The sequence below is a fragment of the Labrus bergylta genome, chromosome 18 (genome assembly GCF_963930695.1).
Source record: "Labrus bergylta chromosome 18, fLabBer1.1, whole genome shotgun sequence".
Lineage (NCBI taxonomy): Eukaryota > Metazoa > Chordata > Actinopteri > Labriformes > Labridae > Labrus > Labrus bergylta.
Window position 1 is genome coordinate 20,079,399 of NC_089212.1, and position 27,671 is coordinate 20,107,069.

General features: G+C 39.9%; 1 protein-coding gene and 1 long non-coding RNA gene across 3 annotated transcripts; one reads left to right on the forward strand and one right to left on the reverse strand.

The window, feature by feature from the left end:
- Positions 1 to 5,797: 5,797 nt before the first annotated feature.
- Positions 5,798 to 27,344, reverse strand: kcnk10b (potassium channel, subfamily K, member 10b). Of its 2 annotated transcripts, none has more exons than XM_065966647.1 (7): positions 26,831 to 27,344; positions 22,173 to 22,588; positions 12,895 to 13,012; positions 11,223 to 11,383; positions 10,850 to 11,042; positions 10,606 to 10,748; positions 5,798 to 10,003 (listed from the first exon to the last, which is right to left on the reverse strand). In XM_065966647.1, coding segments are annotated over exons 1-7 (1,680 nt in total). In that variant the 5' UTR covers positions 26,832 to 27,344; the 3' UTR covers positions 5,798 to 9,355. The 2 variants fall into 2 exon arrangements, with proteins under 2 accessions (XP_065822719.1, XP_020494323.1); XM_020638667.2 differs by lacking the exon at positions 26,831 to 27,344 and adding an exon at positions 26,194 to 26,809.
- Positions 21,001 to 23,285, forward strand: LOC136183301 (uncharacterized). The gene is made up of 2 exons (XR_010669130.1): positions 21,001 to 21,136; positions 22,224 to 23,285. It is a non-coding gene; the product is annotated as an uncharacterized lncRNA (long non-coding RNA).
- Positions 27,345 to 27,671: the final 327 nt, after the last annotated feature.

Genomic DNA, 27,671 nt, shown 5'->3' on the forward strand with positions numbered 1-27,671 from the left:
CTTGGTGTCTGGATCACTCAATGGGACTTCTGGATAGAAGAGGGGCCAAGGAGTCGCTGAGCTTCTCGGCTGGTGCTAATTAATTAATTACATTTGTCTATGAGTCAATTCAGAATCTATAAAAAGATGCAAAAGTATGAACAATACTACCATAAAGAGAAAAAAAAAACTGCAGTGAAAAAAAGGCCACAAAGACTTTAATTATAGAGACATAAAATGTTTACGTTTTTAGGACTTTGTAAGGGGTCAAAAGTGACTTAAAAACTTTTCTGTTCTGTTCTGGTTTTTGTTTCGTAATTGTTAACATTCAATAAGCGTTCCTTTAAAATATATATGTATGTATGATGGGTCTTTAGTTCATATCTGACCTGCTGTATCCAAGATGTGAGGGAGAGAGAGAGAGAGAAATAAGTCATATTGTAGTGACGATAGTTAACAATGTTGCCTGATTGCCATCTTAGGTTTTTATCACTCTTCACTCTCAATCTTTATTTGTATAACGACAATACATAAATGTTATCTCATGACACTTTTTAAAAGTGCAGGTACTCTTTGTTATAATATCACCGTTTGTGTCTGTTGTACGACAGTGCCACCTAGTGGTTTGAAGTAGCAGTCATCAATGACTGAACACAACACATAGAAACACAAGTGAGGAGGAATAATGAAGACAGGACATTTCACCGTGTGGCCTGTTGTTGTCCTGTATAACTCTCAGGTGTATGATTGAAGTTAAATGTGGAGTATCTGTTTACTCATCCTGTCTCTTATGAAACATCCCTTCACTGGTTGAACATGATTTCTGAGATCCATACTGTAGTAGCTTGATATTGGAAAGGAAAGGCCCCTAATATCACTACACAACTCTTTGCCCTTGAATTACAAAACCTCAATTTGATGAGAACTGTAATGTTGAAGAAGACAGAAATAAAGGGAGAGCGACGAGGGATGACTCACAAAAATGTATGCAGGCTAAAACATCATGCCACCAGCACTCCTCAAAAATGGACATGTTTATTTGTTTAATTTCTCGTCAAAAATACCAATTTTAACTTAATATATGCAACATTAGCGTGGCAAATCCAGAAAAACATCTAATTTTTAGATATTATGAGAGACAAATGAGGCCTGAATTGCTTGTCTTTTTGTAGATAATAAAATAAAAATAGCAGCCAGTGAAGCAAGCAAACAAAAACACAGACAAACTCGACTTGCTGCAATTGAAGCTTTTATACACTAATTACAATACAAGGCTCATGATTTGCTTGTGATATCTTGAAATAGGATGTCTATCTGGACTTGTCAGGAGGATGTGATTTATATTAAGCTTAATGAAAGAGATATAGAATGAGACAAATACACTTGATAACATTTGAATCTGTGCAGAGCATAAAGCACTTTACTTTCAGCTTCTCTTGACTGGTTTCGGATCACATCACATTACACCTATTTTCACTGCAGTAGCTCAGCTGCCAGATTTGATGCCGAACACGCTGCGCTCCTCGGGGTGACTGTCTGACACTCCCTCCACCTTTTCCTTTTCATTAGCCCGCTTGTCGCTCTTAGCACTTTCACACTTCTCTCTTCCTCACAGCAACTCCCTCGTTCTGGAAACCTCTCAAATCTACAGTGTGGGTAATTTATAACCACAACGCCGTGTAGGGACATGCTTGCAAAAGGGTTGTTTCTTTTAAATTAAAACAGTAAATTATGTCACTTCTTTAAATTTTTTACAAACATGGTTTCCAGGAGGCCTTTTCGACCTTTCCTTTGGAGCTGCATTGTCACAATTTAGAATATTGAAATAATGGAGAAGGACCTATTTGCAGGACTCACAAAAAAATGATTTAGTTAAACAAAATTATCAACAAAGCTCACTAGTTCAGGAGTCCAAAGATTCATGACTGTCAAACCAAAAACACAAGGGGGAAACACAAGGAGAAGCTAAAGGAAATATCCAATTAAAAAAGCAAAACAGGGACACGGGGACGTTGACATACGACGACCTGACACAGAAGGGACAGAACACAGAGAATTAAAAAAGGGGAAATCAATACCGGTTGTGACAGACAAGACAAGCGAAACTAATGGGCAATCAAAGTGGAGGGAAAACACACAAAGGGAGGAAGTAAAAACAAGCCAATCCACGCTTGTTTTTATCCCGGCTGAAGAGATTATTTATTTATTTGTGTTTTTAAATTGATCAAATTGGTTGAGTCTTCTACCTCCTTTATGCCTCGACTGGTGGAAAATGTATTATTTTACTTTTTATTACTTTTTTTTTCCTCAATGTTTTAATAGTTTAAAATAGTTTTCATTCTCTTTAATGTGATGTCCCTTCTTTAATCTCTTTTGTAATCTTTGTGTCATGATGGATGGTAGTCTAGCTGGCTGAAAACAAATCTACCTACCTAATAAAGTAACCTGAACTGGAGACAAGAACTACAAAATAAAACAGGAAGACCACCACTAAACACAGTTTTCCCCCATTGTATACACACACAAAAAGGAACTATGCACACAATTCTCTAAGCTTTCAAGCTCAAACACGACTCCAAACTACTAAACTCTGAGCACAATCCTATTAGTCTCACTTAAAAACAATTCTGGTAAATGGTAAATAGACTTGAGCTTATGTAGCGCTTCTCTAGTCTTCTGACTACTCATAGCTTTTTACACCACAGGTCACACCTACACATTCACACACTGATGGTAGAGGTTGCTCTGTAAAGTGACCATCAAGAGTAACTAATTCCATTCATACACATTCATTTGCTGCTGACGAAGCAGCGGAAGCAACCTGGGGTTCAAATTTGGATTAAGAATGGGGCGGCTGTGAGTCTTGCCCAAGGACACATCGGATATGTGGCTGCAGGAGACGACTGACTCCAACTGAGCCACAGCCGCCCCATTCTTAATCCAAATTCGCCAAATCTCTGAACACAATTTTCATCTTACAGCAGACAAAGAAACACTAGCCTTCAAAATGCAACACACCCACTTATTGATTGCCAATAAGTCTCATTCACGTTGCCACTGTGCAAAGTTAATTAGAAGAACACTTAAATCATGTGAGAGGGGACCAAAAACTCAATGGAAACCCATGAAAAAAAAATGTATTGGAGTTTACAGAAAAGCACGTAGACGACTTAAAGAGCAAGAAACTCTCTGGTGTGATGAGGTGGTACTGTTTAGACTCATTTCTAACATCAAGTGTAAGGGAATCAGATTTATATTTTCTGTTTGGAGATTAACCATCTATTCTCTGACTCCCTTAATCTATTCATCCATTTCTGAGATTTATCCTGGAGCTACTACACTACACATTGTGTTGCATGTGATCGTCTATGTATGAAATTTCGACACCAAGGTGGAAGAACACCTGGGACATGCAGATCAACTTCCTCTTGCTGAGTTTGTTATTCACAATGTGTCAGTGAGGTGTTGATGAGAGCCGAGGCTTTATTTATATTGTGGTGTCAAAGAACATGGATGTTTTTTAAAAAAGTTTTTATTCGACTATTTTTGGTAACACAGACTTCTGCTTGTGATGGGGACAAAATCAAATCAAACAAATTCTTTCTAAGGCACAAAAATGCTTATTTTCCTTACAGGAATAACTCTACAGTTGTTTGTATATTTATGTTGTGTTATTCATGTATATATACTTATGTATGTGGATTACGAATCACACATTTATAAGTATTTATTTCCTATAAATGTCTAACATGTTTGTTTTCACTGATCTGCATTAAAAGCCTCTTCCATAAAAAAAATGTCTCCCTCCTGAATTTCTCGTTTCATCAGTAAAAAGAATGATGAACAACACAGTAATGAGAAACACTGAATACAAGCAAAAGATAATGAAATCCCCGGCCCCTCTGTCAAGTGGAGGACAGAGAGATAGTGAGACAGACAAAAGACAGATAGAGGAGATGGGTGGAGGACGAGTCCACCTTGAAGGAAAACAAATTCACACAGATACGCACACAAAAACACACATGGACAAAAACACACTCACATAAGGCCTGGCGCACACACACACACACACACACGCACGCAAACACGCCTTTTCTATTACAGTGCACACAACAATTTATAGCTGTGCCTTTACTGACCTGCCCCCCCTGATTAATTACTTTTGTGATGCCGTCAGCTGTATTTTTTTTTTTCTTGGGTGTCATGCACACTTTGCCGCACGTGACTGCTGCTCCGAGCTACACATGCACCCACGGACATCTCGGACTCCAGCATCCTGGGAGGCACTTACATAATAAATTCTGTCACTTAATTAACTCAAAGCTGCAGAAGCAGTTTCACAATGGTACTACATGTAAACATTTGGCTAAAGGTTTGATGAGTGATAGGAGGGTGAAAATAATCTACGCGTGCAGAGAAACAAAGCTTTGATGACATTTAGGTTTGAAAAGATTGAGTTAGTAGAAAAGCATATTTTGCAGTGTCCTTGTTTGACTTTTGTTCGTCCTTATAATACACTCAATGGACTCACAACTGGAAATCAAGATATTGCATATAGCTTATTAAATAGTCATTTTTAAAAAGATTTCTTCAAACGTCTGAGACGTTGAGATCATAAATTAAACTACTGAAGAATATTTTCCCAATTTTTCATTAAGGCTGCATTAACAGTTTTTAATCCTGCAGCTACCAGAATGAACGACATCTACAAGAGATTTAATATGTCTGGATACACAAGGAAGGCAATCATATTAAGCCAGAAAAAAAAAAAAGGCCTGCAGCAAATGTATTCCCGAAGACACAAAAAAAACATGAGCAATAAGTGACCTTTTTTCTATAAAAGGTGCTTTGTAATCAAGTAATTGGTTAAAGGTCTGGAGCTAAATATTATCGGCGTATCATTGCCTGTTCTCATATGCAATGAAATATAAATAAATACAAAAAAAATCCTTAAAAAAAAGTATACATTATGTCATTATCGGGTTGTTGAATCTGTTGCTAGAAAAAAAAAAGGTTGTTTTTGATGTTTCACGTTTGGTTTAAAAAAAAAAAAGGAAACCATGAACAGGCTTCTTATTGAGTTGTTGATTAGGATTTTCCTAAGCCTTGTGTTCACCACATCCTCAAAAACACAGATAAACACGAGTTAAGAGTTCATTTCCGGGGCGCTGGAAGGCCTGGTGGTTGTGTCATGGAGACTGTAGTCCTCAGGGTGGCCGTCCAGGTTTTGACCCGGACCTGCAGCTTGTCATTCCCCGCTCTCTCAGCCCTGTTTCTGACTCTATCAACTGTGCTATCAATAGAAGAACAAAAGCCCCAAAACAAATATGAAAAATGAATAAATTTTTAATTGGATGTCTAAACAAAAAAAAAATCATTTTCCAATTCCAAAGACCGTGGGGTTAATTTGTAGAATTAATTGCTATAGATTTGGTCTGAATTTGGTTACTAATAAGAAAGGTTATCTTTATTTAGCGCAACCGAAACCTATGTCTTGCTATACGGGTCCTTATGAATGCTCTTAAGAAATAAACTAAATGTCCTTTTTTTCAAAGTAGGAAATCTTGACCTGCCACATTGTGAAAGCACAATCCTTTCTTTCAAATGACGACAGAATCCCATTAAGCGTCTTCAGATTTAGGTTCACGCTTTCATGGCTCGTCATCTTTAATGTTATTATTGCTGTGACACACGTAATTTTCTCACGTCATTTATAGCAATGACTTTGAAATGTATTGTCCTTCTAATGTACACCACAGATATGGAGAAAAAATTAACTTAGTATGCTAATGCAGTCATTCAAATGACAATTACAACCTTTTACATTTCTCATGTCATGTTTATTATCTGATAAAAAGGCACTCACTACATTTAATGTGATCGGTTCATAAAATAAACTGTACACAACACATCGTCACAGGTCATGGTCAAGGTCATGGTAATGGTTCATACTCTTTATGTCAGGTACAACAAATGTTTGTGTGTGGATCTGCTTTAGAAATGCATGCAAAGCACGCTTGGGATACAGTAAATTATTCTGTAAAAGTAGTTGTTACAGTAGGTAGTATAACGCCATTGATGCTTTCACACTTGCACAAAACTCCTGAACACGTCCTGAAGATTTCAGGGTGAGCTTCATGTTTGAACACAAACGGACACATTTTTTGATCTGACTTTACCCAGAATTTTCCTACGTCCTGTGCATGCCCATAAACTGTATGCATACAACTAGTGTAATCTCCATACATGTAATAAAACTGATTTATTACGTTTTCTGGTTGCCAAATGGTTCTTCTCTGCTAATTTTTTGACATTGTAAATGTGTCAAACTGCACATAGCATTGATATAAAGGGGAAAATTGTCATTGTAGCGTCAGGCTGTTACTTTTTGCCACTTCAACGTAATTCTTTTAACTTGTATTTTGCATCCTCAGACCCTCCCCCCCTCCTGTTCAACATTGATAGTCTCCCGTTGAGAGGTGCATGTGTGAACAACTAACTCAGGAAGATTTCAGGGGCAGTCCACTTGAAATTTTCTAGTAAATTTCAGGAGTACAGTACAGATGTGAAAACGGTAAATGACCGTAAATTGTCACTGTATTGAAAACAGAAATGTCGGTGAGTACAACTGTAGGAACAAAAGCCTATTTCAGTGTGAAAGATGATTCATGATAGAAAATGTTTAAAAAAAGAAGTTATACAAAAGTAAACATGACATAATATCACTTAATATTCATATTTTACAGTTCAGTTGGAAGTTCAACTCAAGTGCTTGGCTTTTATAAAAAAAAAAGGAGTAAACATAGATGCAAACATGCTCGGTGAGTACAAAATCAACAGCATCACATTCATTAATTCAAAAAAATATTTAAGATGTGTCATTACATTTGTGATAAAGTTTTGTATAAAAAGTGTTTTAATTTCGCTGACAATCGAATGGCCAAAGGTGATTAAACGTGTGTCTGTCAGGTGTATTCCATGTCACTGTTCTTCAAAAAGAAAAATAAGAAAACGGTGGCGATCATTTCAGAAATATATATATATATATTTTTTATAAACAAAACAACAAAAAAAAAGCTTCAAATCAAGCTTTAAAGTACGTTGTATGTCAATGAAATGCTTTGGTTGTGTTTTATAACCATGCACAATCCAGGTGAATAGTCTGTTTTCACAAGCTCTAACTGTAGTGTGTAGTATATATACCCTAAGGCTATATTTTCAAAGTCATACGCCATATAGGGTTAATTGTACATGTGTTTTTAATGCTTGTACTGCTATTGATCCGGTATAAACTCAACCTTCGATCCTCGATTCATTAGAAAGTCCTTTTGAACCAGCCCACTGAGCTAAAAATAGCCACCAAAGTACGAGATGACAAAGCGGAGATCAATGATGTTTCTGAAGATGGATGACATGGCTTTCTGGATGTCCTGCCCACATCGTTAAAAAAAAACAAGCTTCAACGTTAACAGGCAGCCGTTGGTCGTGTGTCTCAGGGGAGTCCTCAGGGCTAAAAGACAATGAAGCTGGAAAGACAGCTTCAGTAGAAATCAAAGTTCTTAAGGAGCCTATTCACCACATTCGAACGGTGACCGTCGTCTTTTTGACATCTGGCTGAGGCTGGGAAGCTTAAATGCTGTTATTTAGTTGTGCTGCTCTGCTTAAGGTTGAAGGTCATATACATGGAGATCTAGGGTAAACCAACATGGCGGTTGACAGGCAGGAAGACTAGGTGGTCATAGTTTTTGGATTACATTTTTTCTGAAAATTAACAAAGAAAGAATGCATGGATGAAGTCATAGAGACAGACTGAACATTTGGCTTTACATGTTACAGTGTGGATGTGTGTAAACATTGATTTGCTGTGGTTGATCTGCTTCCCAATTGGTTATTTTTCGTTTTCTTTCAACTTGACAATCTGTAGGATCAGCTGTATATACGAGTGGATTGGATCACTCTTTACATACCTCATACCTCGCTTGTCAGAAGGGAGAAAATCAATTGTGTAAGCTCGGAAAGTACCAAGCCCTTAACTGTTGTAATTTGAAACCAAACTCTACAATACATTTCAACCACCTAGCTAACGGTAATATAAGCTGGGAGGTTGCTGAATGATAACTTTAGCTTTTCTTACTGCTGCTTATTTGATCAATTATGACTGCATTCAACCGCACAGTGTGAGCACAGCAACGAGCTGATTCCCTGACTCTAGGATTATGTCCCCTCCCCCTGATTTTACCTGCACTAGCTCACAGACAACTTCTGAAATCACCATGGCAACAGTAGACATGCCTGTTGAATCTGTTGCTCCCCTCTGATCATGAAAGAAACTCTGGCAGAAAATGTCTGGAGACCTCCAGCTGACAGGGCATCCTTGTTTTGATTTATCTTCTTAAAGCCTGTGATTATTGATGAGGCAGATCGTATGTATGAGAGAGAGAGTGTGTGTGTGTGTGTGTGTGTGTGTGTGTGTGTGTGTGTGTGTGTGTGAAGGCTATTTCCATGAGTATGAGACACCAAAAATCAACCTTGGTCTAATGGGAGTTTTCTATTGAAAATTGTGAATGCTGTGTCCTGATTTAATTGGTACAGTGTGAGCTCTCAGGTCGTGCCTGACAATCAGGTCTTGCAGTGTGAGCACATAAATCCTGAGGTCTGGTCGGGCGTCGTAAACAACTCAGTCGTACAGTGTGAGCTGATATTCTACCAGTGTATGCCAGGGTTTATGATTTGTAAGCAACCTAAATTCTACTTCCGAGCTAAAAGCCTTGTGTAAGCTAGGAATGTAGGTCTTACAGTATCTGTTGTATTTTGTACCAAAACTCTACAGCACATTTCAGCCACCGCTAACAGCAATATCAGCTACTGCAGTAAGTTGCTGAATGCTAACAATAGTTGTTCACTGAGTGTAGCTTTCTTTTGTTTTTTCATCGTTTCTCGTCTTTGTAGGTGATCAATCTGGAAGTGGTGAAAAGTAAATAATTTGGCAGATACCCTAAAATCTATATGACTCAAAACTTGGAACACAGCGGACATTATAACAGCATTTTAGCTTCCCACACAGAGCATGATCTAAGAGGAAAAATGGCTGCTGTATGAAGTCGGTCAATTAAAAAGTTGCAGCTGATATGAGGTATTTTCACTACAGCCTCTTCTGTCTCTTTAGCTCATTCATTTTTGGCAGCACATTTTCTTCCCATGGCTATGGCACGATAACTGAATTTCCTGGGCGCAGTTCCAATCTGCGCATAGGAAACAGAAAGGCACATTTCTTTAACATCTCAAAGGATCATGCACTCTGGTATTGCGTCGCTTGTCACTGTATCTTTCAGTCTGTTTTTTTCTTTCTGTCTCTGAGTGCTCTTCCATTCAGTACCTAGTCACTCTCTCCGTCTTTGGCCTGTATTGAAATAAACCCATTCAGTTTGGAGCGCTCATTTGCATACTGCGACAGGTTCGTCAGACTGGTATTTCCCTCTTTTCTTTCCCCACTTTCCTCATCTGGCTCCCCGCTGTCTTCTTCTTCCATCCTCTCCTCACCCAGCATGGCACTGCCATTGTTTATGCAAACACTCGCCCGTCGCGCGTCGTCTGGGATGTTCCTCCGCAGCTCACGGTTCTTGTTACGTCTTGCCAGCTTGGTGAGGGATCCGAAGCGCAGGTTGAAGAGATTCTCCTCAGAGGAAGACGCCGTCTGCGGTGTTTGCTCACTCCCCTGATGGTCGTACTGCTCACAGGCCCCCTTCAGTCTCAAATTGTTGAGCTTGGTATCGATGCTCTCCTGGGAGGAAGTCTTGAAGCGGCCTGCATCCAGGCTGGCGAACAACGCCCGCTTCTCTGGAGACAGCATGTCCAGGGAGTGAGCTCGCTGTTCCAGGCCGAGCTGACGGCGCTCCATGCTGCGGATGGTGGCGGCTCGTTGGAGCTTGTCATGAATCTCAACACTGAGGCGACGCCGTGTTTCGCGAAACTCTGCTCGAACGTTTGCCTTCCATTCAGCTGCATGAGCTTTAATCTCCCCAACCTGTGACAGAAGGACAAAGAATTAAGAAAGAATTTTGTGTACAAGCTGCACCATCAGTTAAACATTTTGTTTTTTAAAGGTCCTGAAACCAACTTTTTATTTGGATTCTGAGAACTATTGATGCACTCTTAAAAGATAACGTAATCTTTTGCAATGTCTGGAACAATTTTGCTATTGTTTCTTCCACTGGCTTGAAGTTGCCGGTCTAATGTGATTGTTGTGCACCAATGTGTCAATCAATAAGATAAAACAATAGTCAAAAAGTCTTGAAGAAGGAAATGTTTTAATTTCATTGTTAGTCATGAGTATTTAATGGTGTGAAGAAATCATGAGTCCGACCAAGTCTTAAAGGACTTCTAAAATTGAAAAAATGTCATTACAGATAATCAATCCATTGGTCCCTAAGTCTGTTTTTAGCACCTTCAATTTTTTAAATATATTTCATAGATAATAAATAAGTGTATGTCTTCTCTGTCTGGACTTTAACCAGGTCTAATCAGTAATTTATCGTCCAAATTGGCCCAAGAGGCAGCAACTGAATGACCTTTATATTTCTACCTCTCTAGCGTAATACTAAGCTGTGCTAATTGAATGATCCCCACCTCCTCTTTGGTCTTTTTAGACAGTACTCGAAGCCAGTCTCCAATCATGCTCAGGACCGCAGCAAAGTAGGCCAAGCCCACCAAGATCCAGAACCACACGAGAGGCTTGTACCACTTCATATACTCCAACCCTCGGTTTCCACCTGGAGGCGAAAGAAGAAGGCAGGTATGGCTTGAATAATAGGTAATAGAAGTCAGACTAAATAGTCATGTAGGGTTAGGGTTACAACAACCATAGATCTACCTGCCACATAGTCTCCTATTCCCACTGTGGTGAGAGTGATCACAACAAAGTAGATGGAGTCCAGCGTGGTCCACTTCTCAATGTGTTGGAAGATCACAGCAGGGATGGTTACAAATACAATGCAGCCTGCCAGGATGAACAGGATGGTGGACGTTACTCTGATCTTAGTCCGGCTGATCTGTCTGTGTTTTTGCTGGAGAAATCAAAAAGGAGATGCTATTAGACACAGACAGCAAAAGCAATTTAAAAAAGATCATATAACACTATGATGATGCGATGATAGTTGAGAAGCAAATGCTAATCAAAAAGAACAAAAATCTGAAACCAGACAAGCACAACAACACTTAAACACTTGCAAACTCTTGCAGCTCACCCTGAATATCTTCTCAACTCTCAAGATGCTTTTCACAAAGATGGTCCCCAGCTGGTCTCCAATCCCAGCCAACAAGAAGCCAAAGAGAGGGATGCCAAATATGGCATAAAGGATGCAAAAGATTTTTCCGCCTTCCGTGCTCGGAGCTATGTTTCCATAACCTGTCAAAACAAGGACAACACGGGAGGGGGGGAGGGGTGGGGTAAAAAGATCAAGATCCAAGCCATTAAGGGGAGCAAGAAATGCAAAGAAAGACAGAGATGCCGAGGAAGATGCAAAGGAGTATTACGAGTAAGCTGAGAAGGAAAACAATTAGGATGGTCTTATGCAACATGATCAATACAGTCTTTATGGTTAAGGGGTCTCTGGAAAGCAAGATCCTAGAGAGCCAACAATTAAATTCTACTTTGAGAAAATTGCATTATTATTGCCCTAAAGTGACAGAGATACAATGAAGAGTCCAGGGAAACCAAGGACAAAACCTATTAACCCAGTTCTTCCAGATAACAATCGTGACGACAATATGAGCTGTTTGAATTTACTTCCACTTTCTATTTGAAGCACTATTGGTATTTGTTATATTTGTGCAATCACATTGAGGGCAGTTCAATTATAAAGATTTTACACAGGATTAAATAAAAATGTATTTGGGCATTTCTGGAGAATAAATGTGTTTTGTATAAGTAACAAATGTGTTATTTGTAGCTCAACTGCAGAATGTCTTTTTTTTTTTTTTTTTTAAAGGTTTATTTCTTGGCCTGTTACGCCCATATTTTTAGAGATAGGACAGTGGACATAGTCAGAAACCAAGGATAGAGTGAGAGAGGAATGACATGCGGGAACTGAGAATGGGACAGCCGCCCAGAGGACCTCGGCCTCCCCACATGGGGCACGCACACTAACCGCTAGGCTACCGTCGCCCCCATGTCTTCCACTTTTTATGCTCTGTTTTTTTTTTACATCAGAGGCTTCATTAAACTTAATGAAGCCACTTAAAGCTCAGATGCATATCAGCAAATGTCATGGTCAATTAAGTATCTAGCAGGAGTACACCACAACAGCAAGTCAGGGACATTGAGCTCTTCTTTTCGCTTGACGAATAATAGAGAGAGCATAAAAACTCAAGTGTATCAGCTTTCATGTTGGAGTTGTACCTCTTAAATGTAACTATGTCTGTTTATTAAAATTTGATCAAAGATTTCAGGCATCCAAAGGCTTTTAAGTTTAATTTTTTTTTAATAAAAGATAATTAAATCTTGGAAAGCAGGAAAGCAAGAGAGCCCTTAACAAAGAGTTCAACCAAGTGGTCTAAATCAGCAAGGTCGGTAATGTTGATCTTCAAAGGTCTTTTTTATTCCACCATACTTTGCATCTTTTGGCACCAGTCCATGAGGGCACAGGGGTTTCTTTTTTAAACTCGCAGACACTGAGCAGCAGTTATGGGGAAGACTTCACAGGGAAACACCAAGGACAAACATGAAGCGGGCAAATCCCATCCAGAGTCGCTCTGTGATTTGCCTTGGGACAATACAGTAATGCACTTTTATATTAAGATTTAAGGATTTTCAAAAGTGGCAACGTGACATTTTTTTTTTCTAAACATACATAGTGTTTGCAGGTTGCGGTATTGACTGTCAAAGAACAGTTCTACAAGGTGGATTTTTTCATTTACCGATGGTTGTGATGACAGTTCCAGCGAAGAAGAAGGCACTGCCCAGGTCCCAGTGACTGGAATTATAGGATGTGTCTCCTCTAGGACTCACTCCTGCACTCACTGCCTCTACAGAATGCTGAAAAGAGACAAAATATATCAGTAACTTTGATCATGCTTCAACAAAAAACTACACTTGAACTTGGGATAATGGAAAATGTTCTTGCACAGTCAGATACGTATTACATCTCTCCCATTGAATTCTCATTCAAAGAGGAGAGGCAAGCTTGCGTGCAAATATACTCTTCTGCTTTGATTTCACTACACAGGGTCACATGGCTTGAAAAGAGTGAACACATTAACCCCCCTCCTGCAATGCTTGTGTGATGAATGTTAAATGTGTGTCCGTGGGTGACCCCTGCCACGGATTGTGTAACACTCCTGAGGTAACTAAGGATACAGAGTGTGCCTTTTATCTCCAGATCGACCTGGAGGGTCTCACTGAGGAGAGGAGAGGAGAGGAGAGGAGAGGAGGAGAGGAGACGAGAGGAGAGGAGAGGAGAGGAGGTAAATGGGGGAGGTAAATGTTGGATGGAGAGCCTTCAATTAACCTTGAACTCTTGTAACTCTTGAACTCTCGCTCTAGTAATAGGGGAGGTAGAAGTAAGTGGATGACGTTTATTCAATCAATTTGTTTTTATTGTATGATGTTAGTATAGTAACTTCATTTTGTTTTTGAAACAAAATAGCTTCTATATGTTTCTACATGTTATAAGACATAATTTAATTGGACAAAATAAGCATTGAATAACAATTTTCATTCATTTTATATTTCATTTATTCCTTCGATTTAATTGCAATGCTCTCACATGAGACCCCAATATTATGAATGGACATTCCTTTTTATGGTCTTCTGGTTATATCTAAGAATATAACCCTTATGTATCCCTAATCTATCAACATCAGCACTCAGCAGTAAATCTGTTCAAATGATTCAGTGTTTTTTCTCCATTTTACAGAAGCCCTAAGGGGACATGCAACCAATTACATTTTCTCAAAATAAATAATAGTTTTTCCCATGATAACAACTTTATTTCAGTTGTTTCCTCGAGATCATGACTTATTTTTCTCGTCACGCTCAGATAATGTTGCTGGTTCTGTTGATGAAGGGATAATATTCTGGTGATCTACTGGTCACTGTGATAGGCCAGACCATGACACGCCATGCTGCCATTGCCCTCACTAATGAGCTACATTAAGCTTATTTTCTATGTTTGTTATGTGCTTTTGCGACTCTGGAGGTATGAGATAAATAAGATGGGAATGGGAGAAAACAACTGGATATATTATCCAAATAAAATGTATGGATGCATTTCAGCATAGGCATGTTTTTACAGTCCTACAGCTGGCTGAGAATCATCTTTTCTCTCTTTTCCCCGATGTTAGCCTTATTCTGTTGTGCCAGGGCTCAGTGTCAGGGGAAACATTAAGAAGTCACAAAGCTCTATATTTACTGCATCATTGATCTCCTTCTATGCCTCATTATGTAGCCATTAGAAGTTAATCTATAAGTGTTTTATTCTCAACTCTCTGTTTATTGGCATTTTATTGAGAAAAGCTTTAACTTGGCCTCAAGGCTCAAATAAATATTGGCTCTGCGGGGCATTAAAGTCAACACTAGAGCTGCCTTTTTGGTCAGAAAGAGCCTCAGTGCATTTACCGACACTTTCCTGTCTGGATAAAAACTTGCAGCTTTTCATTCAGTGCAACCCCCAGACTATTCATTCAAGCTGTTAGCGAGATGCAAGTCCATATTATAAAATATGAATCAGCTCTCGTGACATACATTTCAAAGCAGACAGAGTGGAGGACCACTTTCGCATCGCTGCACATGCCTGCTCTTAATCCTGCATGTGATTACCTCAACTCCGTCGGTGCAACTCCCCCAGTATGAAATGAGCTTGATACTTCATAGGCTTTCACAGACAAGGCTATTTTCAAGGCAAAAAATTCAAAGAATAAACCCCAAATAATCTAATCCTGGAGTCAAGGGAGGAGTATAAATAGCCTCACATGGAATCTGAATACTTCATGAGAAGTTCTATTTTTGTCTCGCCTTTTTCACAGCCAAGTTCACGCTGCATTATAGATTTGGAAAAATCCTCCCTCTACACATGCACTTTTGAGGCACGTGGATGGTGACTTACATTTGCGTTGCGGTGTTAATTAGGACAACAAAGTGCTTTTGTTTCTTATTCATTTCGAGAGCACAGAAGAATCAGCGCACAGACCCCTCCGCAGCCTCCTTGCTAATGTTTGTGTTATTGTTTTTAAGCTGCGGCTTCATTAGCAAGCAAGCGAACTCCCTGCAGAATTTTATCCTCTCAGCATGTATCTCCGCCCCACAGCAGGTGACAACAGAGTGCCAGCCAGCATGATGCTTCACTCTCACCTTCAACCACCCTAACGGTGAGGGAACTGGTGCCACTCAGTATCCACTGCTGCATCTCTGCAGCCATCACTTACATCCAACGCTCTACTCTGACCAGCCTGAAGCGTCAAAGCTGCACAGGTGACTACCAATGGGAAAACACAGATAAGGCCTGTGTTTGGTTGTGTTTGTAATTTAAGGGCATAGAAATTTAGACACTTTTTAACTAAAATGATGAACACAATTGGCACTTGGTTCCCATACACCAAGGAGAGTAAAACTATAACACTGTCCTATCTCTCCAATAAAGGCACAAAATGCCCCCAAAAAACAAAAAGACAAGCTGCATATCAGGAAAGAGAGGGCTGTAAACACTTAGAGCTTAGAACAACAAACCCAGAGAGAGTTTGACTTCACTCTCTTAAGAAATTCATTAGTCCACAACATATTTACATAGGGTCTATTTTAAACGTGTGCTATAGGAACTCAGATAGCAGCATATTTAGCCTTTAACTTCATACTTAAGTTAAGTAAATACACTCAGATAGAATCCACTACATCTACAGTAGCTCGTGTTTGAACATCTGAAGCTGAACTTGAACTTGAACTTTACATTGTTATCAATATTTAAAGTATTGATATCAGTTGGTTTATATCAACATCTTCACTAAAGCAGCCTTAGTTCTCACAAACAGCTATAAAACATTTCATACACAACAACTGAAAGTCCCATTATTCACGTTTTAAATTATGTTGAGAGTGGTGTTTGCGTGTCCTGACGTAGTTTAACTGCAGGTAGCTCGGTGTTTCTAAAAGTTTATTTGCAGATAAGTGAGTCATCAATAAGCCAGGCTTGACTAGTGTCAATAACGGCGCGGCTTCACATCGTGCCACAGTATTAGTCATCCCAGCGGCACAGGGAAAAAAGCCAATCAAGTCTGCTTTCTCTGTGGGCCCACAGTGGGTAGGTGGACGGCACAGACACTTAAGCTGACACGAGGGGGGTCAACAGACGCACACGGACTCACACTCACACACATTAAGTCGACACATGCTGCGGAGCAAACCTTTTCAAGTTCTTCATCTCGACTACGTGAGTTTTTTTTGTCGCCGCTCACACACACACAGGATGTACATATATGCACACAGGCTTTCTATGGTTGCCATTTTTGTCTCAACTCCTCCACCAAACAGTTTGATAACAGTGAGTCACCACTGCTGTGTCGCCACAGAGGAGCTTTGTCTGAGTGACGGCTTTGACACAGCATGAACAGACTGATAAAGTAACCTGTTAAAAGACCAGACTGAGTGATGGAGAAACTAGTCCTGGAGGCTGTTTCTTAAGACAGCAGCTGGAAAAGTGTTATTCTTTAGTGTGAGCTTCCCACATGACAGGATAAAACATTTTCAGCAAATATAAATGTTGGAGTATCATCGTAACTAAACAGAATGATGAATTAAAGTGAGTTATTCTGATTTTAAAAAGTAGAAATTCAGTGAAATGACATATTCATACCACTCTTGAATTCGTATTGCTAATATAACATCACAGTTATTAGCGTTGCGTCGCATGAAGACTGGAAACAGCTAACCAGGCTGTGTCAAAGCTGCGCCGCTACAGATCTAATTTTACTGTTGAATGAGTTTGTTTTATCTGTACGGAATTGTAAATATGACAAACTTTGTTTAAACCGGCACAGACACTTAAGTCGACAACCTCCCGTTTAGCTTTTGCCATCCTGGTCTTTAAAACAAGAAATGACCATATTTGGGCAAAAGGAAGAAACATTTTGTTACGTCTATATCCTGGTTGAAAGATCGCTGTGGTACCGACCCTAAAGAGTACCCTTCTTTCATGTGGATTTTGCTCTTAATAGGACCAAAATGTACTGAATGAATATCCATCTGTGTTAAAGAAGACTTGAAACTAGTGACTAAGACTTTAAACTAAATATTACTGAAATAAAAAATCAACTGAGAAGTGAAGTCGTTTGCTTTTTTGTCTTCTTGCAATTCAACGATGTCTGGCTTCGCCCAATTCTGCCCATTAGAAAGAATGGAGGTTTATGACAATTCCTTATACAGCACACAGGAAAATGCTACAATTACCTAAGTGGCATTCAGAGACTGTAAATATTAAAGGCCGCAGCCTGAGTGACGTCACCCATCTGTTACGGCAGGGGGCTCTGGAGACTCATCGGCAGCAGCTGCCATGATGGAAATCCTGTCTCAGCGTAACATTCAGACAGACTGAGAGCTGCAGCTGAGGCGGTTTCACCCCCCCCCCCCCATACAGAGTCTGCCTGTGGGGACAATAACTAATCAGAGATTTAATTTTTTGTAGCTGACTCATTTCTACTGTAAAAACTGTCTTTTTTGGCTGTGGTTGTGTGGTTGTGTATGTGACTAACATAGCTCTTGGAGTCAGCCTCAAGTGGACCCTTGAGGAACTGCAGGATTTCGCACTTCTGCATTGGCTTCATTTTTCAACACCGCTTCGTTGCAAATGAGACTGATCATTTCTCCCTAGCATACAGAAATGGAAGCATTTCTTGCACCGCCTTTTCGGTGTGTGTGTGTGATGCCACGTTAAAGCTACGACTTAGCTTTAGCCAAGATGCTGTTTCTCTCAGCGTATGGTTTAAACAGAGGTCCAAGCCAGATAGATGTAAATAATTCAAAGAAACATTAAACATGTAGCACACAAACCATTTACCACCACCTACTAGACATGGTTGTACTCATGAAACGAAAAGGAAAAATGCAAGACAATTTGTCAATTCTAGAGGTGTCAGTGGGTGGATTTTATTATCTTTGGAGGGAGTTTGTTTCACTGCTTTTCCATGATTTTTGGTCTTTGTGTTAAATTACCCTGACTAACTGCTGGTGGTAATTCTACGACTTATTGCTTAGTGAGTGGTTTTTGTTACCTCATCAGATGTAATATTGAAATTAGTTTCATTAGTTGATACAGGCAAATTACTCTTAAGCCTTCAGTATCTGGTGATACAATCTGTCCAGGAGATAGTCCTGTCTGTGATTCAGCTGCTGCTACAAGTGCTGCAGCGGGGAGTCTGTGACTGCTGCCCTGTGAGATGAATAATTGATTCCCTGTGGACCCTTGGCACACCATGCTAAAGGTTTTTATTTCCCACACTTCTCCTTAGAAAAAAATGTCATTGATTTTTCTTTTTACAAACTCATGATCGCTCTTCTGTGGCTCAAAGGTTGAACGCCGCAAGATAAGAGGAAGAAAGGATGCTTCTCTGAGACGGAATGAAAGAACAGAGTGGGTGTGGAAGAGAAGGGAAAAGACAATAAGAAGTCCAGTGTCTTCCAGAGCTTAGTAGAAAAAACAAACATCAAATGGAGCCGTTCGAGCGGAAAGTGGAGCACACCAAATACCATGTGGTTGGTTCACTGGGGATTTTTTCATGCTTAAGAGAATCAGAAGAACCAAGCGGTGCTATCATAAACCTCGTACCTACTATTCCTACACTGAAAAAAAGGTTATTTCTGTTCCCTTACATCAAAATCGCACGCTATGATTTAGCTTTACATATCAAAACCAGCTGATTCTCAATCCAAGGATGTCAAAAATCCCCATTTGTTGGCTGATAAAGATACACAAGGGACTTTTCCAATAATTATATTATATATTCCTTCCCTATTCCCCAAACAAAATAACCAACATTGTTACATGTGGCTTCCTTTTCTGCGTAAACATCTGCAACGGACATGACTGATTTCAATCTTGCTTTTTTCAATCACCACATTCCATCACAAATCAAACTTCCCATTCAGCCAACCGCACGCCGACACACCTCAAATCATTTTCCAATCCTGCTCTCGTTGTACGTGTCAGCGTGATGGAGTGACCTTAAATCTGTACCCATAATTCTGGGTGTGACATAAGAGAGAGGGATGTGATATGAAGCAGCTGACACTGTAAAAAGATGCTGTAAAAAGAAGTGAAGCGTGACGTGATGAACGATTTGCTGGCTTGTTATCTGTTTCAGTTCACACAGGTAGTGGTTGGAGGATTGAAGCTTCGGAAGCCATATTGGTAAAATGTGAACGGTGGCAGGAGCAGCATGCTTCAGAACAGCTTCAGCCAACCTTTGAAGTGTAAGCGTTGTCAGTCATGTTGCTGGCATGTATTTAGTATTATGTTGATTATTAAAGCTCCTGTGGGGAACTTCTAGTTTGTGTCGATTTTGTCGCAGCTTGTGGACAAAGCAGTACCGCTTACCTCTCTGCTGATTTTTTCCTGTACTTGTGTAAGTTGTTTTCTTTTTAACAAAAAACTCACCCTGTTTTCTTTCTACCGCAAAATGAGTGTGTAAAATTAGGCTGTTTTTGCAGCGTGTTGTCAGTCACAATCTGACACCTACCCTGCGGCAGCGGATTCAGGCATTAAAAATAACCACATAGAAATAATCAATCATGTCTGTTATGATCTTGTTTGCTTTTGTTAGTCATTCACAGGCGTCAGCATTAATGTCAGTCTGTTTCATAATCAGCTAAAACCTTCTCATAGGAGCTTTAAGCAGCAGTGGGTCCCCCTCTTCATGAAATCATCAAAGATCCTACAGCTCCTTGTTTAAACATGTTCGACAGAATACATCGCGAAAAAAATGGAATGGAAATTTGGAAACTACTCTTCGGGTAAAAATAACATTGCCCTTCTGGCCGTGAGCTGCTTTCCTTTTTTAAAACGTGTGGGTGTTTTAAAGCCTTACTCTAGAATTTCATACTGTACAGATGCATGTATTACAGAGAGAATACGTTATTTAAATGCAAAATGGTTATGAAAGTCATCCCTCGAAAGACCACAAAATGCATGCAAAAAGAAATGTAGGCAATGCTTACTAGTTACACTATTTACATACAGTAATTTGTTTAACTATGAACTGAAAACAGAATAAAGGAAGAACAGTTACGCTCTCTAAGAAACTCGATGCAGCACACGGGTCACACTGACTGATCTCATGAGCTAAGCTAAAGACAGTGATTTGCTCTTTTCTCTGAGATTAACGTTATGTATCATTATGTAACACGAACCCGCATGTGGAAGTGTGCCCTGTTCAACGTGTTTGCCAACAGATGTCAGGCTCAGTGAATTACGGGTACCTCGGCGGTGACCCTGAAGGTATTAATGGTGCTTCCTGCTCAAGATGCACCTGCCTCTAAGTCTGCTCATGGCATTTATGACAATTACCCATCAATATCAGCAACGAGGGGGGACGCAGGTGTTTCTACTGATGGAGCTTTAGTCACTGTTTTATGGATTAGTTGTCTAATGAAAACAGTAGGCACCAAACGAAATGCCATTAAATACGCCAGCAAAGAGCGATCAATAGTGTCCTTAGAATATGTCAAATCTCAACCATGGCTTTTGATAAAAAGAATGTTAAAATCCAGCCCAACCATTTTCATCGTACTTTTCAATGTACACCTACATTAAGTTCTATAAATATTTTTCTTTTTAAAAAAGCAGTCTGTAGTATAAAGTTAGAACTGGAGTGTTTCACAGAGTGAGTAATGGCAGGACTGAGCTGGAGGTGATAACTACATGTGAAAAAGAAAATCATTCTCAAGTGTCTGTCTCTTCAGCAACAACATCAACTAAACCGCTCTGATGCCATAAATAGCTTTCAACTGCATGTCCTCTTTTTCATCAGTAGAAGGAACTAGCAGAGGCGTCCTCATCATAAAAGTACCCACCTATGACCACTTATCCTGACAGGCTGGACGCGTTCCACTTCAGTTACATGAGCAACTAAGGGCTTCTTCTTTTGCTGCTAAGGGAAAAGTGGCTAACGGAAACTCGTAACTTCAGCACGCACATATTTAGGGAGCAACTTTTTAACACATTTGAAGTTGTTTAAAGTGAATGTAGGTTGTTGTTTTTTTACTTTCAAAACTCTATTTTTAGTCTTTAAGAACTCTAGAGGAACAAATCTGGCTCTTTAGCTGCTAAATGGTCCTTTGTTCCCTTGCTAGTCGCTAACTGTGTCCGTCTGTTGTTTGTCGCTAAGCAGGTGTGCAGTGCGGATGTTTTTTGTTGTTGTTGTTGCTTAAAACATCTGCTTGCTTGAACCCAAAAGTGACCCCATGAGAGCCGTGAGAGGCAAACAATACCAAACAGTTACAGACAGATAAATGAGACATAACTTGCTAATAAAAAAAAAGGCTCAAAGGAGAGCTGCCGAATCAGATGATAGATCTCTTTTGGTTTAAACAAGCAACCCCTCTCACATTTCACATATCAATGTTATTTCATTATTCCATTTTGATGCCATAATCAATAATTATTGCCGCTTTTTGTTAAGCTAGTCTGTTCTTGCTATCAATACGGTTGACAACTAGCTCACTTAAAAGTCTTTCAGTAAAATAAATTATTTGTTCATTTACAATAACACATCTTATTACATAACAGGTTGATGCATTTGTTCTTTGTTGAAGGACATGCAGGACACAAGGTATTGTATTAGCCACAAGCTTTTCAAGGCATGTGACGACCTAATGAAAAGAGAATTAATTAACCCAAGAACCCCTAATTACCCCTGATAGCAATCACCATCTATAAAATGGCAGCTACAAAGGTCACTCCTCTGACTTTCATCCTTTTATCTACCGATGAAATCAGTATTATTCAACAGATCATTTTCATTTAGTTTATTATCCTCTCATCCTCTTACAAGCTAATCTGGTAGATATAAATAGATGTAATAAACTATTTTTGGCAGTCTGAGTAGCTTGAAGGATAAAACACATCAATAAATTGTTTTATTTTCTTTTAAATTTGAACATGTCTCACTTCATCTGAAACTCCAAGAGCTTAGTTAGATTTTTCCTCACTCACTTTGATGAGATCCTCCAGTTCACCTGGTGTAACACAGGGATGTTTCTCCAGGAACCTGGCCTTCTCCATAGTGATACTGGTCTTCTGGTTGCTCTCAAATGGCTGCTCCAGAGCCCTGAACGCCAGACCTCCACAGACCAGGTAGAGAACGACCACGATGAACACCGCAAGCACCGTCTTCCACTTCATCACTGAGTGGAGAGCCGCTACCGCGCCATCGCAGCTGGCGTCCATGCTGGCCACAATGCTGGCCGAGCGGGAGGAGATGGACAGGCGTGGCAGAGGACAGTGACCATTGGCCTTTTGGTCGACGCCCATCGGGTTCTGCATGGTGGCCACACTGGCCTGGACCAGACTGGACTTCACCATGCCAGGCTGGGCCTTCTTTGGGGGGGCCAGGTTGGTCTGGACCGCCACTGAAAGAAAGGATGGAGATGACTAACCTGTGTTTTGTTTAGCTTTGTTGGACAAAAAGGCTGAACGGCCTAATTTCTGATCCAATTCCGATACATATGTACAGATATCGATACTGAAACCGATATTCTTTTAACCATATTGAATAGTGTTATTGTTGCTGTTGGTATGTATAAGGCTACACAAAGCTGTAGTAAACTCGGCATTAAATTTCTTATTCAAAGAACAAAAAATAAATAAAAATGCTTAGAACGTAAAAGTATTCCAAGGAATTGTGTTTGACTTTTGTGGTGGCTTCGCATACAAACCGGAAGCAGCAACAACTGCAAGGTTTTCAAATGAAATCTTTTAAACTGAAGTGTAAGAATTGTACTTTTGATCATATAGAAGGAGCTGTTCCATCTCGTCTGAACGTCGTCATGGAGACGATTTGTGAACACCTCTTACAGTTCAGTCTGAATGTCTTGTGACACTGTGCGAGCTGAGAATGTTTAAAGTGCCAAATGGTCTTTCTTACATGAAATACGTTAATATTGGACCCGAAACTGATGTTAGATTGGATTCATCCCACAGTGATGATCTTGGAAAAATAGAAAAAAACAGACTGTTCTAATAGCTGGCTGAAGGCCTTGAGTCTGAAACAGACTGGAGATATAAATAGTCAACATGAAGACTAACTGAAATAAAAGATAAAAATGCTTCTGAGATCATTTTTTACATCAACTCTGATGGTGCAATAACAAGACTGAATGCACGTTATGTCCCACAGCAAATTCAGACAGCAAATTGCCGTTGTATCTTCCTCTATGTGCCTGTTTTCATACATTTAGAAAGAAAATCAACCAATCAAAATAAACATACAGCATATTGTACAGTGTTGGGAGTCCTTTAAAAGCAGTATTCACTTCACAAGGCTTAGACAACACACTGAACGATGTAAACGCGATCTTATTACAACCATTAAAAACCTATCCTCCTGCATGAAGCATTAGAAAATGATTCCCTTTATTACCCTCAGCTAATAAAGGGATTTCACAAAGCCCTCACTCCAAGCTATCGGCAAAGATGCCTGTTATAAGGCCAACAGCTGAGTCAAAGCTGCAGAGAGACTATGTCATGCCAGTATATTGATATGCTGAAAATGTGTTCCGGGGCTCTCCGCATTAAAGCCATTAGTGCTGTTAAATGGAGCCTCAAAACACTGCGGCAAACAGCTCTACCTCTAATGCAGAAATCATGGCAATTGAATTCAAAAATAATGCATGAGAAAAACCTCACGAGCATCCAGAGTAATAGCACGCATAACAAAAACCTGACAGTGTTGCTAGGGTTGAGGTGTAATTGAGCGACCCTTTCTGGGAAGTAAGTTTTCAATTTTTCTAATAGAATGGAAGAGAAGGATAAGTGCCACTTTCAGTCATTGGCTTGGGGATGGGTTTTAAACTAAATGCGTGCGTGCTTGTGCAGGTCAACAAAGTGGCAAGCACCAAAGATGCAGCCAAATTTAGATCCCTTTTAAAGAGTATAAAGCCCTGAATAAGCTATTCGGAGCTTCGGCCTTCACCCCTGACGCCCCCAGCTCGCTTAGATCGAGAGCTTGGCGTGCCTCTGAGCCATGGGCGGAGCCTGATGTATGATGTATGTATGCAATGATGCACCTCTGGAAGGTAGGAAAATAAAATGGATTTGTTTGAGAGGAGGTGCTCTTCGGTGTAATGGGATAGCATCACTTATTGGATATGCTAAGTAAAATGTCCACACACACACACACACACATATACACCCCACCCTGGTGAGTCAAGGGCATCCAGGAAGTGTCTCTCTCTCTCTCTCTCTCTGATCCAGAAGCTATGAATCTTGTTAGTTAATCCCTGTATCATGAGCAAATCAATAACAGCAAAGTGGTGTCACAAGCTTGGGAAGGTGCAAAACTTTGTCACTTTCAATTCACAGCGCAGGCTTTTAAGGGCCGGGACTGCCTGACAATTTTTTGTAACAAGGGATGAATTAGAAAACGAAGACTGAGAAGTGAAGCAGCAAAAAAAAAGAGACGATGACCCTCCATCAGTATCTGGTGATGTCATTTCGACTGACGCAATAGAACATCTTCCGGTAAATGAATTGCAAATTGGGACAAGTCAGTGTAACTAATGTAACTGAGACATTAATTGCTTTTCATCTCATCCCATAAGAGAGATTGAATAAATCAGCTCAATGCAGCCAGGCAGAGGCAGTGGGGCAGTGAAGAAAAACCGGCGATATACATTACAAGCAAAATAATTCATGATTTGGTCCAAATTTTGGACCATAGATGAAAAACCCTAACTGCGATGATCATAATGTGGTTTGCGGTTCAAATTTCTGGGGCTGTGAGGCATTAATCTGAAATCATTTTTCCACCACTGACTCTACTTCATATTGATTTTGCAAATTAAATAAGGCCTGAGTGGAAAGCAGTGCCTTTTATCCGATTCTCTCTCTCTCCTAGTCTTCACTCTTGTCTCCGGCATGTCCGGGCAAGCAAATATTCAACTTATGTAAGAGGTGTACCTCAATTAAGCCTCAAAAATAAACCAATTATAAGTGGATATTGATGCAGATGTTCTTTCTATTACTACAGTCAGTGAGGCACAGTTATGATGGGTGTCATCATGACGCATTAAGTTTGCAGCATGCAGCATGACAATAAGCGTAATTTGACATTTTACTGGAAAAATTACAAAATAATCTTTAGTAAATGTAAGGTTGAGTAGAAAGATTTGGGGTTGGCTCAGATAGGCTCTTGGCTCAGTTGGTCCCCTATATAGAGCTAGACAGGTTGTAGGCGTGAATCTCACCAGCTGAGCCTAAAAAAAAAAAAAAAATCAAGCTTGAAATCAACATGAGTCACACATTGAGAACTTCTGGTCAATAAATTGAAAAAATAAAACATCGACAGAGGAATTCGCAAAAGGTCAATTGTGAACCCTCGTGTTTATTTAAATATGAATCAGATTTTTGATCAAGCTGAAATACTAAGCAAAACAAATAATGTGAAAACCATATTTTAAATGGTATCCCCATTAGATGGCAAGTAACCCTCGTAATGCTTTGATTGAAAGATGACTCATTTGAATCTACTGGAACTAACGCATGTCTACAAGTTGACACTGGTCATTATTTAGCCTCATGCAGAATATTTCGGGAGACAATCCCTTAAAATAAACAACATGCTCGCTCTTTAAACAGCTTTTCCGGTTTCGTCTATGTTATTTCCGCCAGCTTGACGCGGCTGATGCTGAAGCAGCGCTGCCCACAGCTGAGCACACGGAGGATGAATGGAGAATAAAGAAATCCCCACTGCTGCTTTGTCTTGTGTTCACGGTGCTCTTTTGAGGTCATAATCACACAAATAAGAGAAGAAGAACAATAACCAGAGGAAATAAACAAAACAATGAATGAGATTGTCAAAGCGTAGAGGTTTGAGGCATTTGCATAAGGCTGGTGTGGTGTCATTTGTTGTGTCTCAGGTATCTCCTGGAGATGCAGCTGGAATTCATAGTAGCCTATATTACATGATATTACCGAGCTTAAGTTATCAGACAATAAGAATGCAGTATTTACCAACCTTGCTCAGGGTCCCAGTTAACTTGTTTCCTTGGGTTTTCTATTGGAAATTTCATCTCTATTTTTGTTGTTGTTTTCAATCAAAACCTGACAGAATTGATCTCTGTGGCAATATTCACACAGAGAAAATAGCCGAATTGCGTGCAATTCTTCACCGGCATCTTCGGTACATCATCTTTGCGTGGATGCGAGTGGAACTGAGGAGTAAACGCATCGCAAAACCGCATTGTCTGCCTCAGCTGCCCCCCTCCTCCTCCTCCTCCTCCTCCTCTTTTTCTTCTCCACCTCGTTTGGACGGGTGCTGCTCGCCTGACGGACTGAGACACTTGTGAGACATTTCAACTGGGCTGTCGCACCCCAACCACATCCCGTCTCACACTCAAAACATAAACACACACACACACACACACACACACACATTAGGGGTGGTCTGGTCCAGATCCCATGCCTGAGTGTGTCCACGAGAGCAACTTTACCCACGCGCTGCACCGGCAGAAAGAACAAGGGATCAGGGATGCTATGCGTCCTTTCCTTCCCAAAAGCGCACAACTACACCTGATTTTTTACTCCAATTAGCTGGAGGAAACATTCTTACATGCATCGGCGAAATTTTGTACGACGATTTTCTTAATACTCACTCCTCTGTTTTCGGTAGTGTTCCCCGAAATCAGGATTATCCTCTCATCGTTTGGCAACCGGCGACTGAGCACATGGAGCTGGGCGGCAAGTCAGAGATGAACGCCAAATCAGCAGCAGACTTTAACCATTACATCATTCGCATGTATGGGAAACAATGCATTATTTATGGACTTCTGAACAAGTCAAATCCACTATCCTGTTAGATCCACTAAACAGTGAAATATTCAGTGACAAGCTGGTCATATTAAGGTGCATTTTTTTTTAAACATCTGGATAGATTGTTACACTGTAAAAACTGAATATTTACAAAGAAATAGACCTACTGGCCACTAGTTGTATTATTTTGGCTTAAGGCATAAATGTCAGGAAAGTATCAGGCTATTGGGTCCAGTATTGCCACCATCGATATCAGGCAAGTCAGACACAAGTCAATAAGTGAGGGGCTTGTTGATCATGGGGGACCTTGAGGTTATGAGTCTCAGACGATCATTTCCAAGCTCTGGTGAAATGAGTATGTCTGGTTATTGTATTCATCAATTTTCAAAGCTGTATTCTCAAGTCTCAACATGAATGCAAAGGAGATAAGAGAAAATAATAGTTATGCACAGTTGCACAAATAACATTGAGGATTAAAAAAACATGTGAAAGATTTTGCCAAACGTTTCTAAATGATCACATCAGCAGCTGCAGATATTATAACATGAATGCCAATCTCACCTTCAGTTCTGTTGTCCTTAGGCAAATAAATGCCCACCAATGTCATGTTGTTAGTTTTAAAATACAGAAAAATGAACTTTTTCTGTGAATACATTTGAGTGGCTAAATTTGTATTTTTCACTT

What these genes read in the sequence shown, in the direction of transcription:
- kcnk10b (XM_020638667.2), bottom strand. Translation starts at nt 26,248, where the DNA reads ATGAAATTTCCAATAGAAAACCCAAGGAAACAAGTTAACTGGGACCCT. An exon ending in AACTGGAGGATCTCATCAAA is followed by an intron (nt 13,013 to 22,172) that starts GTGAGTGAGGAA and finishes GTCTCTTTTCAG; the next exon opens with CATTCTGTAGAGGCAGTGAG. An exon ending in CTAAAAAGACCAAAGAGGAG is followed by an intron (nt 10,004 to 10,605) that starts GTGGGGATCATT and finishes CTTCTGTCACAG; the next exon opens with GTTGGGGAGATTAAAGCTCA.